Source organism: Oryctolagus cuniculus, chromosome 7, assembly GCF_051225735.1.
Source record: "Oryctolagus cuniculus isolate XC-2025 breed Fujian yellow rabbit chromosome 7, ASM5122573v1, whole genome shotgun sequence".
Lineage (NCBI taxonomy): Eukaryota > Metazoa > Chordata > Mammalia > Lagomorpha > Leporidae > Oryctolagus > Oryctolagus cuniculus.
Window position 1 is genome coordinate 147,206,215 of NC_142873.1, and position 15,572 is coordinate 147,221,786.

The 15,572-nt window shown below is 55.2% G+C and overlaps 1 protein-coding gene and 1 long non-coding RNA gene across 2 annotated transcripts in view; both read right to left on the reverse strand.

Annotated features, from left to right (window-relative positions):
- Window positions 1-1,388, reverse strand: part of CLIC4 (CLIC family member 4) — a 79,293-nt gene extending 77,905 nt beyond the window's left edge. Inside the window, exon 1 of the mRNA XM_051856667.3 lies at window positions 1,149-1,388. Coding sequence (XP_051712627.1) covers window positions 1,149-1,220 — 72 coding nt within the window. The 5' untranslated portion in view covers window positions 1,221-1,388. The remainder of the gene's footprint in view (window positions 1-1,148) is intronic.
- Window positions 1,389-3,024: 1,636 nt separating this feature from the next.
- LOC138850711 (uncharacterized) lies at window positions 3,025-14,949 on the reverse strand. Its single transcript, XR_011390837.2, has 2 exons — window positions 14,609-14,949; window positions 3,025-6,814 (listed from the first exon to the last, which is right to left on the reverse strand). It is a non-coding gene; the product is annotated as an uncharacterized LOC138850711 (long non-coding RNA).
- Between the last annotated feature and the right edge of the window lie 623 nt (window positions 14,950-15,572).

A 15,572-nucleotide genomic window follows, 5' to 3' on the forward strand; every position in this document is an offset into this window, starting at 1 on the left:
CAGACTCAGATCCTCCGGGGTTCCATTAACTGTTTCACTTCCCTGGACCCACAAGTTTCACAAGCCGCCTGCTGCAAGAAAATCCTAAAATAAACCCCATTTTCATCATCCGCAGGCCGTTTCTCCCCTCCACCTCCTGAACACACCCTTCAACGTTTTCCTTTCCCTAAAAGCTCAGGGGGAATTAAAAAAAAAAAAAAGAACCGAAGAATTGCAGATTCCAGTCCGCCGCCCACCAGGCTCTCAATGAGCCCGCTTTCCCAAGTGGCCCCAAGGCTCGCTCAGACTTCAAGGAAGTTTTTCAGCAGAGCAGCTGCACCCAGATGTTTCCCACTTCGGCCCTCCGCTGTCTCCTTTGCTACTGCGAAAAATTCCAAAGAGAAAAGGAAAAGGAACGGGGAGTCCCGGAGAGCGCTGCGGCGGTTCCAGGAGCCAAGGGGGCTTAATCCGCTCTGTCGCCCTCGTCCATTCTTCCTTCAAAACAAAAGGGCACGCGCGACCTTTCCCGGGCAGAGGCCCGAGGGGCGCAGCCAGATGTTGCATCAGACGAGCGCCGGGCGCGGGAGAGACGAGAAAACCAGATGGGGACAGGAAGCCCCAGCAGGGCGTCCGGGCTCCTCCGGGGACCCGCCAGCGCCTGCCCTCTCGGTCCTTTCTTTTTCTTTTTCTTTTTTTTTTAAAGATTGCATCGAAAATTAGGAGTTTCAGTTTCACGCCAGCGGGGAGCCGACGTTCTTCCCAAAAGCGGTCCAAGAAGTTCGCGTTCCTCGCCCGAGGACCGGCTCGCGGCGGGGGCTCCCCGGCCGCGGCGGACGGGGCAGGGGGCTGGGAGCGGGGGGACGGGGCTCCCGCGCGCCCTGGGCGGGCGCCGAGGCGGAGCGGCTTGTCCCGGCCCCGCGGACGCCCCCCGACCCCCGCGTCCGCAGCTGCCCGCCCCGGCCACAGACGGCGACCGCCGCCCGGCTCCCGGGCCCTCGGAGGCGGGAAGGCGCGGGTGGCCCCGAGACAATGGGCCGGGGGCGCGGGAGCCGCAGTGCCGCCCTCACCCCCGGTGCGGGCGCCGCGCGGGGGCGCCTCGGGCCGCCCCGGCCACCGCCCCCCGCGGCCGCGCGGGAGCCGGGGCCTCCGCCGGCGGGGCGGGCGCTCACCTTGACGAAGAGCTCGATGAGGGGCTCTTTGTCCTCCTCCTTCAGCCCGTTCAGCGGCATCGACAACGCCATGGCCGGCTCGGCTGCGGTTCCGCGGACGGCGGCGCGGCTGCTGCGGCTTCTGCTCCGGGGCTGCTCTGGCTGCGGACTCCCGCCGCGCTGCGCTCCCTGGACACACTCCCGGCGTCGAGCTGGCCGCGGCCTCCGCGCCTCAGCACCGCCCCACGCCCCACGAGCGACTCTGAGGCGGCCGCAGCCCCAGTCGCTTCAAGCCGCGGGGCGGGGCGCTGGGGGCGGGGTCTCGGAGTGGGGGCGGAGCTCGGGACCGGCGTCTCGGGACTCTCCCGGGGGAAAAGGGAGCGGCCGGAGCCCGAGGGGCGTGGCCTAGGCCGGGAAAGGCAGAGGGGCCTCTCCGGCGCCGGCTGAGGGACCAGTCGGGCGCCTCGAAGGAGATACGGGGCGTGCCCTGGGCTCGGGGGCGTGGCCTAGGTGGGCAGGGCGGAGCGGGGCGGAGCCGGGGCTGCGGTGGGCGCACCCGGGCCACGCCTTCCGAGGAGGCGGAGGGAGGCTCCCCAGGGCGGAGGCTGACACCGCCTCCCGCCGCAGCGCCGGCGCGTCCTCCGCAGCTGCTGCTGGGCCGGAGCCCGGTGACCTCATGCCTCGGCCCGCCTAGGGAGGCGAGCAGGCGCCTCCGCCCTCTCCCCCGCCGGAGCCTGGGGACTCATCTCCCTTCCCCGCAGCGGCCGCCTCCTCGAGCTCCCCGTGTTAGGAGGAGCTTTTTCCTGTAAAACTTTTCGGAAAGTTTTCATCGCTTGGAGATGGCTTTTTCTTCTTCCGACTGCCTTCTTCCCTTTGACCGTACGGTCGCTCTCTGGGGAGCCAGCATATTTACAAGTATTTACAAGGCCCCGCTGTGTCCCAGGCCCTGAACTAACCTCCACGGGGGCGGGGGGGGGGCGCTCTCCGGTACAACAGGACCCCCGCCCCACCCCCCAGCTCCTGAAGCTACCGAGGAGCCCCAAGCTCTGGTCCGCGCTGTTCCCCCTTCCTGGGCCGATTTCTTTCCCGCATTCACCTGGCAAACCTGAGCGCGCATCAGAATCAGCTGGGCCGCGCTCAGCCCAGCAGGACCTGACCCTGAGGTTCTCCTGGAGTGGACTGAACAGCTCAACAAGCCCCAGGACGGATCCGCAGTACGCGGCCCTCAAAGTGGGGAGGGAGGACTGCGCGGGGTTTTGAGCCCCGAGGGCGGCCGCTGTGACACCTAGAGCCAGGCTGGCGGTAGGCACCCGCCCGGGGGTTGCCGCTGGGGACCGCCCTGGGTGGACATCGCGGCCTCTGGAAACTTCCTTGTGCCCTTCCCCATTTCCCAGGCCGGGTGACTCACGACCGCCAGGGGTTTGCCTCTGCATCCCTAGTGCCAGCCTGCATGACAATGATGAACGCGTGCATGAAATACAGCGGGAGCTGCAACTTCTTCCCCCGCCAGCTCACAGGGACTCTGTGAAAGGGACCGTGGACCCCAGTGCTTAGGGTGACGCGCCGTGGAGTCAGCCTGTTGAAGTCCCCGATCTTGACATTGACAGGTCCTTCAAAACCCCTAAGCCGAGTGTCATTATCTGGAAGGGGGTGGAGCCCCAGGCTGCCCTGCCTTACCCCCCCCCCAGCCCCCTATCCCCGTCCTGTGTCCTGTGCCAGTCAAGTGAGGACTGTTATCTGTGCCTGGCCTGATAAGGTCCCCGTCCACCCTGCAGGCTGGGGTGGCTCTGAATTCAGCTCCCTCCACGACCAGCTTGCTAAGAAGAAATCAGTGCTGACTGCCCCTTAGAGCCGGACAGAAACCAAAAACATCCAAGTGACCAGGTGGACTCTGGACTGGGCTCAAGGGTATTTTATTCGCAGACTCATGAACTGAACCAAAGTTCCCTCCGCCCAGCCCCCCTCCACCCTCCCTGCAAAGGAACCAAAACGGGGGGGGGGGGGGCAAAGCAGGCCCCATCTCACATGATCTCAGGGAACCTCAAAAGCCCCAGCCTGGCCCTAGTGACCCAAGGGCTGCTGCGGGGGCTCCTGTCTTCTGAGTGTGTTGCACAGTTTATCAAATTTGGTGTGAGTCAGCCAACATTCCCCGTGCTGCGCGTGTGGGTTGCAGGCACCTCGCTGGCCCCCCAGCGCCTGGTGTGGAGGTTGCCCAGGTCTGGAAAGGGAAGTGGACCAGGGTTTTTCCGTCTTCACTGCCTAAGCACAGATCTGAGTTGGCAGAAGCAAGCAGCATTCTCCTCCCCTGAGCCCCGAGTTAGTGTGGTCTCCAGGATGGCCCCTGCCCACTAGGAAGCCCCCAGGCATAGCCCCGCCTAGAAACCAGAGTCATGGTCACATCTAGGGTTTCCCAGTGTCCACCCCCATGTGGCTTGCAAGGATGGACAGAGGGGAGACAGGGGATTTGTGCCGGCAGGCCCCAAATGCACCTTGCATTCAAGGCTCCTTCCAGCTCTGCGCATGCCTGTTCTGCGCTCCGTCCTCGTGTTTATTTTCAGAACATGCACAGAAATCGAGAAGTCGGGTGGAGATCTGTTGTCCTGCACACACGCCCTCTGATCTCATCTCCCACCACTCTCCCCTGCTGTCCTCCACCCCAGCCACACCTGCCTCCCGGATGCTCAGTGAGTTGCCTCAGGACCTTTGCGCTTGCTCTTATCGTCTCTGGAACATTCTTCTCCCAGAATTCTAGCAACCCCCACTCTCTTGCCCCTTTTGGGTCTTTGTTCATTGCGATTTCCCCAAATACACAACGTTGCAAGGTGCCGTAGCTCATTCTGCCTCCACTCCCTCCCTCTCTGTGATGTTTAAAATCCTCAGCTATATATTTTACTTATCTGCTTATTGTCTGTCTTCATCCACTTGAGCATAAACTCCTCTGGGGAAGAGATTTTTGTGTGGCTTTGTTTATGGCTTTTATCCCCAAGGGGCAGGTCTTGGTACATAATAAAAACTTACAGGATGAGTGCATGTGCTGAGTGGGACAGCCGGTGTCCTTACCTCCGACATACACTTGGCATGCGGCTGCTCTCCCAGTCTGGGGAGCCGAGCGGTTTGAGCTTGCTTTAAGATGGCCATTTCACAAAAGGCCAAGGCTTCCAGAGGACAGGCGGCCCCTCCGGGAAGAGTCCTGAGGACAAGGTCTCTCCTGCCCCCCGCCCCCAACTCGGAAGTGCTGCGCACGCGCAGTCTCAGCCCGCTTCCTGCACCTTGGGCAGCAGACTGCCTGGGTTCAGTCCCTCCTCGGGTTTACGAGCTCACCGCAGCTGACTGCGCTTCAGTTTCTCACCTGTAAAATGCGGTTAACAACAGTACCGACTGCACAGGATCGTCGAGTTCTTCTAGGTGGGATGGTGCCTGGCCCCGGGTCAGGCCTCTGGTGACCCTAGCTGTCGCCGTGGCACCCATCTGACCGCGGTCACCGCCAGCCACCAGGCTCCCACGCTGGCTAGCTGGCTGACTTCATATCCAGTCACATTTTTCCCCTCATTGTCATTGTCCCCATTTGACAAGCAAGGAGACTGAGGGTCAGAGGGCCGCTTGTCACCGTCATTTAGCCGGGCAGACGGTGGAGCTGGGATTCAGACCCGTGGCTGTCGGGGACTCTGTTTTCCCTGCGCTGAACCCTAAGTGGGTGTGGGGAAAGATGGGCTCCTCCCCATCCTTCGAGGCTCAGCTCAAATAAAGCTTTCCTCCAAGAAGCCGCCTTGTGCCACGCACACGGGAGCGATCCTCTGTCTGCCTCCGGGTCGCGCCGCTGCCTTGGGTCCCACGTCACTCGGTGAGGCTGCGAGGGTGGCAGTTCCCACTGTGGCCTCCTTGGCAAGCCAGCTGATTCGCAGCTTGGGCAAGTCATCTCGCCCAAGGGAGTTTCCGCAGCACTGTCAAAGGAACCCACGCGTCTGACTCCTGAAGTCATGATGAGGATTAAGAGCTAATCCACAGAAAGTACTTGGTAATAAGCATTTAATAGATGTTGGCTATTATGAATACTCTTATTGCCACCTCCTTCCTTGACGAACTGAGAGATTCCGGGCGAGCCAGGACCTTGTCACGCACACGTTTACCTGAGCGAGATATTTCGCTTCCCATCTGCGCGATTTTGAGCCAGCTGTATTTTCCATGCCCATTTTTCTCATATTCGGTGAGAATAACACCAACCTCAAAGGACTCTTATGGAGCTCAAACAAGGTAATAAGTGTGAAGTACATAACACGTACCTAGCATACAGTCAGTGCTCAATAAATGTCAGTTATTATTTATGCTCTCCTATGCCTAACTCAGCGGTGGGCACATACTAGGAACCCACACAATCCAATCAGACTGCGTGAAAGAATCAATAAATTGCAAGCTTACCCTTTAATCTCCCCTCTCCCAAGTTTCATAATGTTTGTTTCACTATACCTCTCACATAATTAGGTGCTCAGTTAACCTTTGGTGATGTCAGTCAACTCAGCTATGGAAAATTCCTACTCAGCTTTGAACTTCCATTGTGTCCTCATGGTGTGGATTCGATCCAATAAAATTCTGCTAATTGTGACTTAGCCATAATTTTGGCTGAAATTTAACCTGAATGCTTTGTTTACAAAAGCACCAAGCTTTCCAGCCTCTCTGGAGGCAGCGGGCTCTCCTGGAGGAAGCCAGTCACTCAACAAACACAAGAGTTGGCGACACATTTCAGACTCTGGGAACGCAGTGGGTCCATCGGCCAAGATGTTCTTCCTGGCCACAGACTGCAGTAGCTGGACCCTGGGAAGGGGGAAGGAAGGAGGGTTTCCAGGTGTTGTTTATAACAAGGATACAGTAGAGGGAACTGAAGCTTAGGGTCCCACAGCTGCTAAGTGACAGAGCCTACGAGTAAGCCCAGATCTGGGGCGTCAGTGCTGGGCAGGGAAACGAACACACCAGATTGGAGTGCCTGATTTGAATCCCGGCTACCCCCTTTTGATCCCACTTCCTGCTAACACACATTCTGGAAGGCAGCAGATGATGGCTCAAGTGTTTGGGCCACTGCCTCACATATGGGAGACCCGGATGGAGTTCCTGGCTCTTGGCTTCAGCCTGGCCCGTCCCTGGCTGTTATGAGTATTTGGGGAGTGAACCACAAATGGAAGAGCTGTCTGTCTGCCTCTCTCTGCCCTCGTCACTCTCCCTTTCAAATAAATCAATTAAAGAGAAAAAGAGAGAGAGAGAGAGAGCTATCTCTTTGTACCTGTTGCCCTGGCCCTGGCCCCAGCCAGCTGCTGACAGTGCTGACCTAAAAGGTAATGCATTAAGGTTTTGGCACTGCGCAGGCACTCAGGAAAATCTCACCTCTTGCTTCTGCACACCCCAAAACCCATCGCTCTTTTGCCCCATGGTCCCCACGACAAAATATTTTCTAACAGTTCAAACCCCAACTCCACCGCTTGCCATCTTAGACAAATCATGTGCACTTGTGTCTTCCTTGGCCTGACTGAGGCTCCGTTTCTGTCAGGGCGGGGGGTGGCTCCTGTGTACACCAGAGGCTTGGAAGACAGGAGAGAAGGGAGCGTTCACATCGGTACAGGACCACCTCGTTCACATCCAAGAGAGCCTAATCACAAGGTGTCCACGGGCACAGGACCTACTGGAACCGTCGTCTCCACCTGCGCGCCAAAGGAAAATGACAACATCTGTTACCAACTAGATGAAAATTCATGAAAGTGACTGCGTAGAAAGGTCATCCTCCCGTAGCTCGTGGTCAACAAGTCATAAGTTACAACCTGTAGAAATTTTCCAGGCTAATTATTGAGTACAGCTGTTCCATAGCTACTTTTAGTGCCTTTATGATATGCTTGGTGATGGTGTTTATGGATTACCGGTATTTTAAAAATTTTCAAAGGAATCTTAGAAATTTGTCATCCATATTTAAAATTGGACCAGCTCAGTGTAAGACACAGAACAGCAAGGTAAAGAAGGAAACAGGATGACAGTTTATAGTTAATGGGTTAAATTTTGTTTGCAATGAGATTTAGTCTTCTTAATAATACTTCTAAATGCAAAATTGTGTATCTGTTATCATATCTGAGGATTACTTTGTTAAAAGCAAGAGTGGGGGCTGGTGCTGTGGCACAGTGGTTTAAAGCTCCAGTCTGCAAGGTGGTGATCCCATATGGGCACTGGTTCAAGTCCTGGCTGCTCTAAGTCCCAGCTGCTCCACTTCCAATCCAGCTCTCTGCTGTGGCCTGGGAAAGCAGTGGATGATGGCCCAAGTCCTTGAGTCCCTGCACCTTTGTGGAAGACCCAGAAGAAGCTGCTGGCTCCTGGCTTTGGATCAGCTCAGCTCAAACTGTTGTGGCCATCTGGGGAGTGAACCAGTGAATGGAAGACCTCTCTCTCTGGCTCTACTTCTCTCTGTAACTCTTTAAAATAAATAAAATAAATATTTAAAAAAAAAAGAAAAAGCGGGCATGTGATAGACTAAATGTTAATTGCTGTTTTATAAATGTTTAAATCATGCCAAACAAATCATGTCTGTGCCATCCAGGGTTTATTGTTAATCTTTTACTGAGTACTTAAATTGGGATAAAAGGCTTGTACTATGAACTTTTTATTAATGAATAAATGGGAAAAAGTTAGTTTTTTAAATCAGTATCTCCCTACATACAAAACTTTACCATTTATAAAAATCAACCAACATGGGACAGGCATGTGGTGCAGCGGGTTAAAGCCCTGACCTGCAGTGCCAGCATTCTATGTGGGCACCGGTTTGAGTCCCAGCTGCTCCACTTCCAATCCAGCTCTCTGCTATGGCCTGGGAAAGCAGTAGAAGATGGCCCAAGTCCTGGGGCCCCTGCACCTGCATGGAGGAACCAGAAGAAGCTCGTGGCTCCTGGCTTCAGATCAGTTCAGCTCTTCCCATTGCAGCCATTTGGGGAGTGAACCAGTGGATGGAAGATATCTCTTTCTCTCTGGCTCTCTGGCTCGCTTTCTCTCTTTCTCTTTCTCTTTCTCTCTTTCTCTCTCTCTCTCTCTCTCTCTCTCTCTGTCTTTATAATAAATAAAAAATTTAAAAAAAAAAACTTTAAAAAAATCAACCAACAGAGCCGGTGCTGTGGTGCAGCAGGTTAACCCACCACCTGCAAAGCCAGCATCCCATCTGAACTGCAGTTCAAGCCCCAGCTACTGCACTTCTGATCCATCTCCTTGCTAGCAAACCCGGGGAGGCAGTGGAAGATGGCCCAAGGACTTGGGCCTCTGCCACTCACATGGGAGACCTGGATGGAGCACCCGGCTCCTGGCGTCAGCCTGGCCCAGGCCCAGCTGTTGCAGCCATTTTGTAGAGTGAACCAATGGATGGAAGATCTGGCTCTCCCTCTCTCTGTAACTCTGCCTTTCAAACAAATACATAAATCATTCAAAATAAAATAAACAAATGAAAAGCAACCAGTGGGCTGGGCATTTGGCTGAGCAGCAGGGATAGCCTTGTCCCACATCTGCATACCTGGGCTCCAGACCTGGCTGGCTCCTGACTCCAGCTCCCTGCTAATGCAGACTCTGGGAGGCAGCAGCGATGCCTCAAGTGAGTTGATTCCTGCCACCCGCACGGCTGACCAGGCCTGGGCTCCTGCTCCCAGCTTCCACTATGCCCAGCCCATGCTCTTGCAGGCCTTTGGGGAATGAACCAGCAGACAGGGCTCCCTATCTATATCTCTATTTCTCAGCCTTGCAAATAAGTAAATAAATAAATAATTTTTAAAAAGCAACCCAAAATATCTAAGAAATGGAAAAAATACGTGCAAGCTCTATTTGAAAAAAAAGTTAATGCTTTTGAGAAATATATATATTCACTCACATAATCTCACAAAATCCTTGCCAGTGCTTTAATAAATGGAGAGGCATAATCTATTCCTTATTAGGAAGACTCAAAATCATCACGCTGTTAGGTCTTTTATACTGATCCAGTGTGATAGCTGTGTATCACAGCTGTGTATCTACAGATTGCCTGTGTATCTGTATGTCACTTCTGCATTGCTCTGTGGACGGACACCTTGCTGACAGTGTCTACTGGGGACGGAGGTAGAATCCGTTTGCTCACGCACTATTTTGTTTCGTCACTTTTGTCATAGGTATGTGTGTCTTACCAATCCAAACATTGGTTTAAGAAAGAAAAAACAGTGAAAGACCCTGTTGTGCGCACAGAAGCCTCAGCTTTGGGCAGTGGCTTTTCCAGTTCTGCCTTGGGAGCTGGGTGACCTCAGGCAAAGCTCCTCGTCCTCCTGTCACCCAGCTTGCGGTGGGGGTGGGGGGCGCAGAGATGAGCCCAGAGCCCACACCCCTCCCTGTGCACCTGGCTCCTCTGCAGGCATGGAGCTGCTTCCCTCCCAGGGATGCCTTGTCATTTGAAGCTGGAGGTTCCAGCTCTCTTTCTCTCTCTCTTGTGTGCGCACACACACACACACACACACACACACACTGTGTTAAAACCACTGAGCCACATTGCAGACCTGCCCCCTTGGGAGGAGAAACCCTACCCGCCCGCAGACCGCCTCATCCTGGGGCAGTTACAGGTTTCAGTTTGTCACTTGGAAGCCGCTCCAGCCCGGGAGGGAACCCGGGTTGACTGGAAGCCAGGGCCTTAATTGCATTGGATCCCAGCGGAGGCCACGGAGGCCATTAGCCTCTTGCTGCAGTTCAGGAGAGGAAACACTTCCTGCCCCGCCCCCGCCCGCCCTGGCCCACCCCCCAGATAAGACACCGTATTCAGTTTCCAAGGATTGTTTTCGCCCTTCATTGGAGCAGCTTTTCACTGCTTCCCGACTGCAGCAGACATGAGAAGGGTTACGAGCAGTCGCTGCCTCTCTTGGTTCACTCTTGGCCTGCATTTTTATTGAGGCCCTACTACGTGCCGGGCACTGTTCCAGGCCCAGGACGGTCATGAAGACTGCATTCCATCTGGGAAGACAGACAATAAACAGCTACCCAAACAGTGGAAGGCGGCAGGAAACGACAGCTCCAAGGATGAACAAAGCCGGGTAGGGGGCGGGGAGGAATGCCCAGGGCCAGAGTAGGAGGCCTGTCTGGGAAGAGTTTGAGTAGAGGCCTGGAGGAAGTCCCGGTAACATCTGGACAGGCTTTGCTCTAGGCAATGGTGACAGCTCATGCAAAGGCTCTGAGGCAGGAATTCCTTGGTGTGGGATCACGGCCCCGAGAGCCCTGGTGACGTATTTGCATCGATGGCTCGAGTCCACCATTCTGACTAGTGAATGCTTCCAAATAGTAGAGGGTTTAGAAAAACTTCCTGGGGCCAGCGCTGTGGCGAAGCAGGTAAAGCTACCACCTGCAGAACTGGCCAGTTCGAGTCCCAGCTGCTCCACTTCCGATCCAGCTCTCTGCTGTGGCCTGGGAAAGCAGTAGAAGATGGCCCAAGTCCTTGGGCCCTTGCACCTGTATGGAAAGACCTGGAGGAAGCTCCTGGCTCCTGGCTTTGGATTGGCCCAGCTCCAGCTTTTGTGGCCATATGGGGAGTGAACCAGTGGATGGAAGACCTACCTTTCTCTTTTTTCTTTTAAACATTTATTTGAAAGTCAGAGTTACACAGAGAGAGGAGAGGCAAAGAGAGAGAGGTCTTCCATCTGATGGCTTTCTCCCCAGATGGCCACAATAGCCAGAGCTGCACCGATCCGAAGCCAGGAGCCAGGAGCTTCTTCCAGGTCTCCCATGCGGGTGCAGGGGCCCAAGGACCTGGGCCATCCTCTACTGCCATCCCAGGCCACAGCAGAGAGCTGAATTAGAAGAGGAGCAACTGGGACTAGAACTGGCGTCCATATGGGATGCTGGCGCTTCAGTCCAGGGCTTTAAGGCACTGCGCCACAGCGCCGGCCCCAGATCTACCTTTCTCAATCTCTCTCTCTCTCTCTCTCTCTCTCTCTCTCTCTCTCCCTCCTCCCTCCCTCCCTCTCTTTCTCCCCCCTCCCTCCCTCTACCTCTCTATAACTCTGCCTATCAAATAAATAAATAAATCTTAAAAAAATAAACAATACTTACTGCAATGTATTAAAATATGGGACAAGGTGAAACTTTTTTTAAGGATTTACTTATTTATTTGAAAGGCAGGGGTACAGGGAGAAGGAGAGACAGAGAGATTTTCCATCTGCTGGTTTACTTCCAAATGGCTGCAACAACCAGGACTAGGCCAAATCGAAGCCAGGAGCCCAGAGCTTCTTCCAGGTGTCCCATGTGGGTACAGGGGTCCAAGCACTTGAGCCATCCTCCTATGCTTTCCCAGGAGCATTAGCAGGGAGCTGGACTGGAAATGGAGCAGCTGGGACTCAAACTGGTGTCCATAAGGGATGCCGACACTGCAGGCCACGGCTTAACCCACTGTGCCACAGCGTCGGCTCCATGGTAAGACTTCTTTTTTAAAGCCACGAACCTGGAACTCCAGCCCAGTCTCTCATGTGGGTGCAGGGGCCCAAGCACTTGGGGCATCTTCCACTGCCCTCCCAGGTGCATTATTAGCAGGGAGCTGCATCGGAAGTAGAGCTTCAGGGACTTGAACTGGCGCTCATACAGGATGCCAGCTTAATCCATTGTGCCACAATGCTGGCCCCCAAGGTGAGACTTTTGAGAGCTGATTAGTCACCAGGACTCCGCCCTCATGAGTGGATTCATCCCTTCAGGGATTAATGGATTAGGGTTGATGAGTTCTCTAGAGAGTGGATCTGTTGTAAAAGCCAGTTTGGCTTTGACTCTTGTATGTGTGCTCCCTGCTCTGTGCTGCCCCAGCACTGTGTAGAGTCCCCCCGGCAGGAAGGCCCCCACCAGACACAGTGCCTTGACCTTGGACTTCCCAGTCTGCAGAACCGTGAGCTAAATACATGTGCATTCTTTATGGGTGAGCCAGTCTCGGAGGCCCGGTTACAGCTATGGAAAACAGCCGAGGACACCTGCCCGTCATCAGAAGAAGGCGGGAATGTGCGTTGTCCGTCTCCTGTGCCTCTCACGCTGCGCACGCGCTGCCCGCCCCGGGAGGCCGCGGCCTAGGGAAGGCGGTGACTTCCTGGAGATCACGCAGCGGGGGAGCCTCCGGGCTGGATTGGGCACAGCGGTTAAGCGTCTGGGCTGGGAGCCCACTTCCTGTGTTCGAGTGCTTGGGGTTGAGTCCTGGCTCTGCTCCCGGTGTCAGCTCCCTGCTAATGCAGGTCTTGGGGGACAGCAGTGACGGTTCGGGCGGCTGAGTCCCTGCCACCCATGGAGAAGACCTGGATTGGGTTCCTTGCTCCTAGCTTCAACCTGGGTAGGCTCGTCTATGTCTCTCTCTACCTCTCAAACTAAAAGAGAAGTAAATAAAACTATTTTTTAAAAAAGATGTATGTATGTATGTATGTATGTATTTATCACAGAGAGATGGGGAGGGAGGGAGGGAGAGAGAGAGAGAGAGAGAGAGAGAGAGAGAGAGAGGTCTTCCATCCACTGGTTCACTTCCCAAATGGCCACAACAGCCAGGACTGGGCCAAGCTGAAGCCAGGAGCTTCCTCCAGGTCTTCCACGTGGGTGCAGGGGCCCAAGTGCTTGGGCCATCTTCTGCTGCTTTCCCAGGTGCATTAACAGAGAGCTGGATAAGAAATGGAACAGCTGGCCGGCGCCACGGCTCAATAGGATAATCCTCCACCTGCGGCGCCGGCACCCCGGGTTCTAGTCCCGGTCGGGGCACCGGATTCTGTCCCGGTTGCCCCTCTTCCAGGCCAGCTCTCTGCTGTGGCCCGGGAAGGCAGTGGAGGATGGCCCAAGTGCTTGGGCCCTGCACCCCATGGGAGACCAGGAGAAGTACCTGGCTCCTGCCTTCAGATCAGCGCGGTGCGCTGGCTGCAGTGCGCCGGCTGCGACGGCCATTGGAGGGCGAACCAACGGCAAAGGAAGACCTTTCTCTCTGTCTCTCTCTCTCACTGTCCACTCTGCCTGTCAAAAAACAAAAAACAAAAAACAAAAAAACAAAAAACAAAAAAAAAAAAGAAAGAAAGAAAAAAAAGAAATGGAGCAGCCAGGACTCAAACCCGTACCCACAGGTGCTGCTGGCATTGCAGGCACCAGCTTAACCCGTTACATCACAACGTCAACCCCAGTAAAACTTTTTTTAAGAAAAAAATGAAACTCAGGCCTCTCTGTTTTCTGTCTGTCGCCCCTTTAGACAACAGGCTCCATGAGACCAGGCCTCTGTCTCTTTTCTTTACCTTTGTACGGCCAACATGTGGCCCACAGCCCCATCCAAAGACAGTGCTCAAAAAATGTTGGCTAAATGAGTGGCGATCTCTAAGCCTTGCTCTAATTCTCAGCTACCATGTTGCTGCCCTAACAACATATGGCCCATTTAGCTATTGGAATATTCAGCTGCTGTCAGAAATTAAAGTTTGCCCAAGTGAAACACAGTTCATCTATGTGATGGAATACTATACAGCCATCAAACATGGTGCTGAGTGTTGCTGCGAATGGAGCTGTTCAGGGGACAGGCGCTGACAGCGGTGGCCAGCAGATGCCGACCTTCTGTGCCTGGTGACCTCAGCTTAGCGCCCCCCACTACTTGGTTGGCCCCCTTCTCCACCCCAACCCCAGCCTAGGCCCAACACCCTGGACAAGCCTAACATAGCAGCCTGGAGAATCAGAAATCACCATCACCATCACCATCTTCCTCCTCCTCCTCCTCACTAAAGTCTACACGATCACCAGAGGTCTACTGAGCACTCCGTGTGCGTCTGTTGAATGCATTGCACACAGCCGTCTCATGCGGTACCTACAACCCAAGCTGAATGTCCCAGCCCCGTGCTGTAGAGAGGAAACTGAGCTCACAGGGATTAAGTCCCTTGCCCAACCCGAGCAGCTGGCAGGAGGCAGAGCTGGGATTGGACCCCGAGTCTATGCCAACTTCACAAGGCCCTGCCTTCTTCCCATCACCCAGGCCACGTGGGCAGTGTCCTGCGTCCAGTAGGCTTCCCCAGATGCCTCCTCTCCCATTTTCCCTTTGACCTCAGAGTATGGCTGTGACCGTTAACACGAAGAAACGGCTCTAACAGGAGAATCCACGCGGTGGTCCACCACGCAGCGGCTTCCTCCCAGCAGCAGAGCAAAGAACCCGCAATCCTCTCCAGCAGGAAAGTGATTGGAATAAGCACGTTCCCGCCCCCCCCCACACCCCTGCGCACTTGTGGGTCCTTTATTCGGTCCTTTGGGGCCTGACCAGGCAGTTCTCCGGCTCGCAGCAGGCGGCTGAGGGGACGTGAAGCTATTTGAAATTCCCAACACAGTGGTATTTCTTCAAAGCTGACAGGTGCCCTTCACGCTTCACAAGAATAATGAGTCCTCCACGCTGCAGGCAGCCGAGCCCCCACCAGGGCAGCGGGCGGAGAAGCAGCAGGGCCGATGCTGTCCCAGCCGCGGCCCACGCCCAGGCCCAGCCCGCTCACCTGCTGGTCACTCGGACGCTCCGGCTTCCTTTGTTTGCTTCCCACACGAAACAGTCGCCAGTCCCCTGGCATAAAGCCATGCTTCCGGCTGCAGTGACTGTGTTTGTACCGGGACCCCCGCTCTTCGTGCAGAACCCTGTGTCCCGCGGCCTTGTGCCCCAGGGACTGTCCATGGTAGAAGGACAACGGCCTTGGCTGAGCCAGCCACAGACACGACCAGGGGGCCGAGAGGTGAGCCCAGCACCTATCTGCTCTTCCCACCCCTTGGATTCCAGATGACGCCCTGGAAGGCGGGGTCCTTTCTCCCCCTGCACCTGCTCGTACCCTTCAGCCACGGATCCACCCACCAGTGCAGGGACTGGCAAGGCTCCTGGGCAGAGGGCAGCGTGTCCGAGTCACACGAGCCCTCTCTTGCCAACGCAGTGGGCCCTCGAAGCTTCCCTAGGGAAGCGGCCCTGCCCAGCCCCCCCCCCCCCCGCACCAGGGGAGGGTTGCAGAAGAGGATGACAAAGACAAATCAGGTCGAAGGGCACTAGCGCCAAGTCCCACTGGTCAGAAATAAACACCACGAAATCAGCAGGAACAGGATATTTACGTGACCTGAAAGTGTCCCCGCAGACTGCCTGTCACTGGCCACGGGGACAATGATCAGTTACACAGTGGGAACGCCAGCCCCAGGTGATCGAAATCAACCTTGACTTCGCTGTCTTAAGGCAGACAGATGGCAGGTGCTTCAGGGGGCGACACCCTGGGACACACACACACACACACACACACACACTGCCTCATTCGTAATGGGTAGCTGAATCTCATCAGCAGGAGATACCAGACGTACCCAGATCGAGGACCGGCCTGTGAAGTAACTGGTCTATAGTCTTCAGAAGTTCAAGGTCAAGGTCTAAAGTCTTCAGAAGTTCAAGGTCAAGAAAGGTGGTGTGGCTGCTCCAGGTTAAAGAAGAATAAA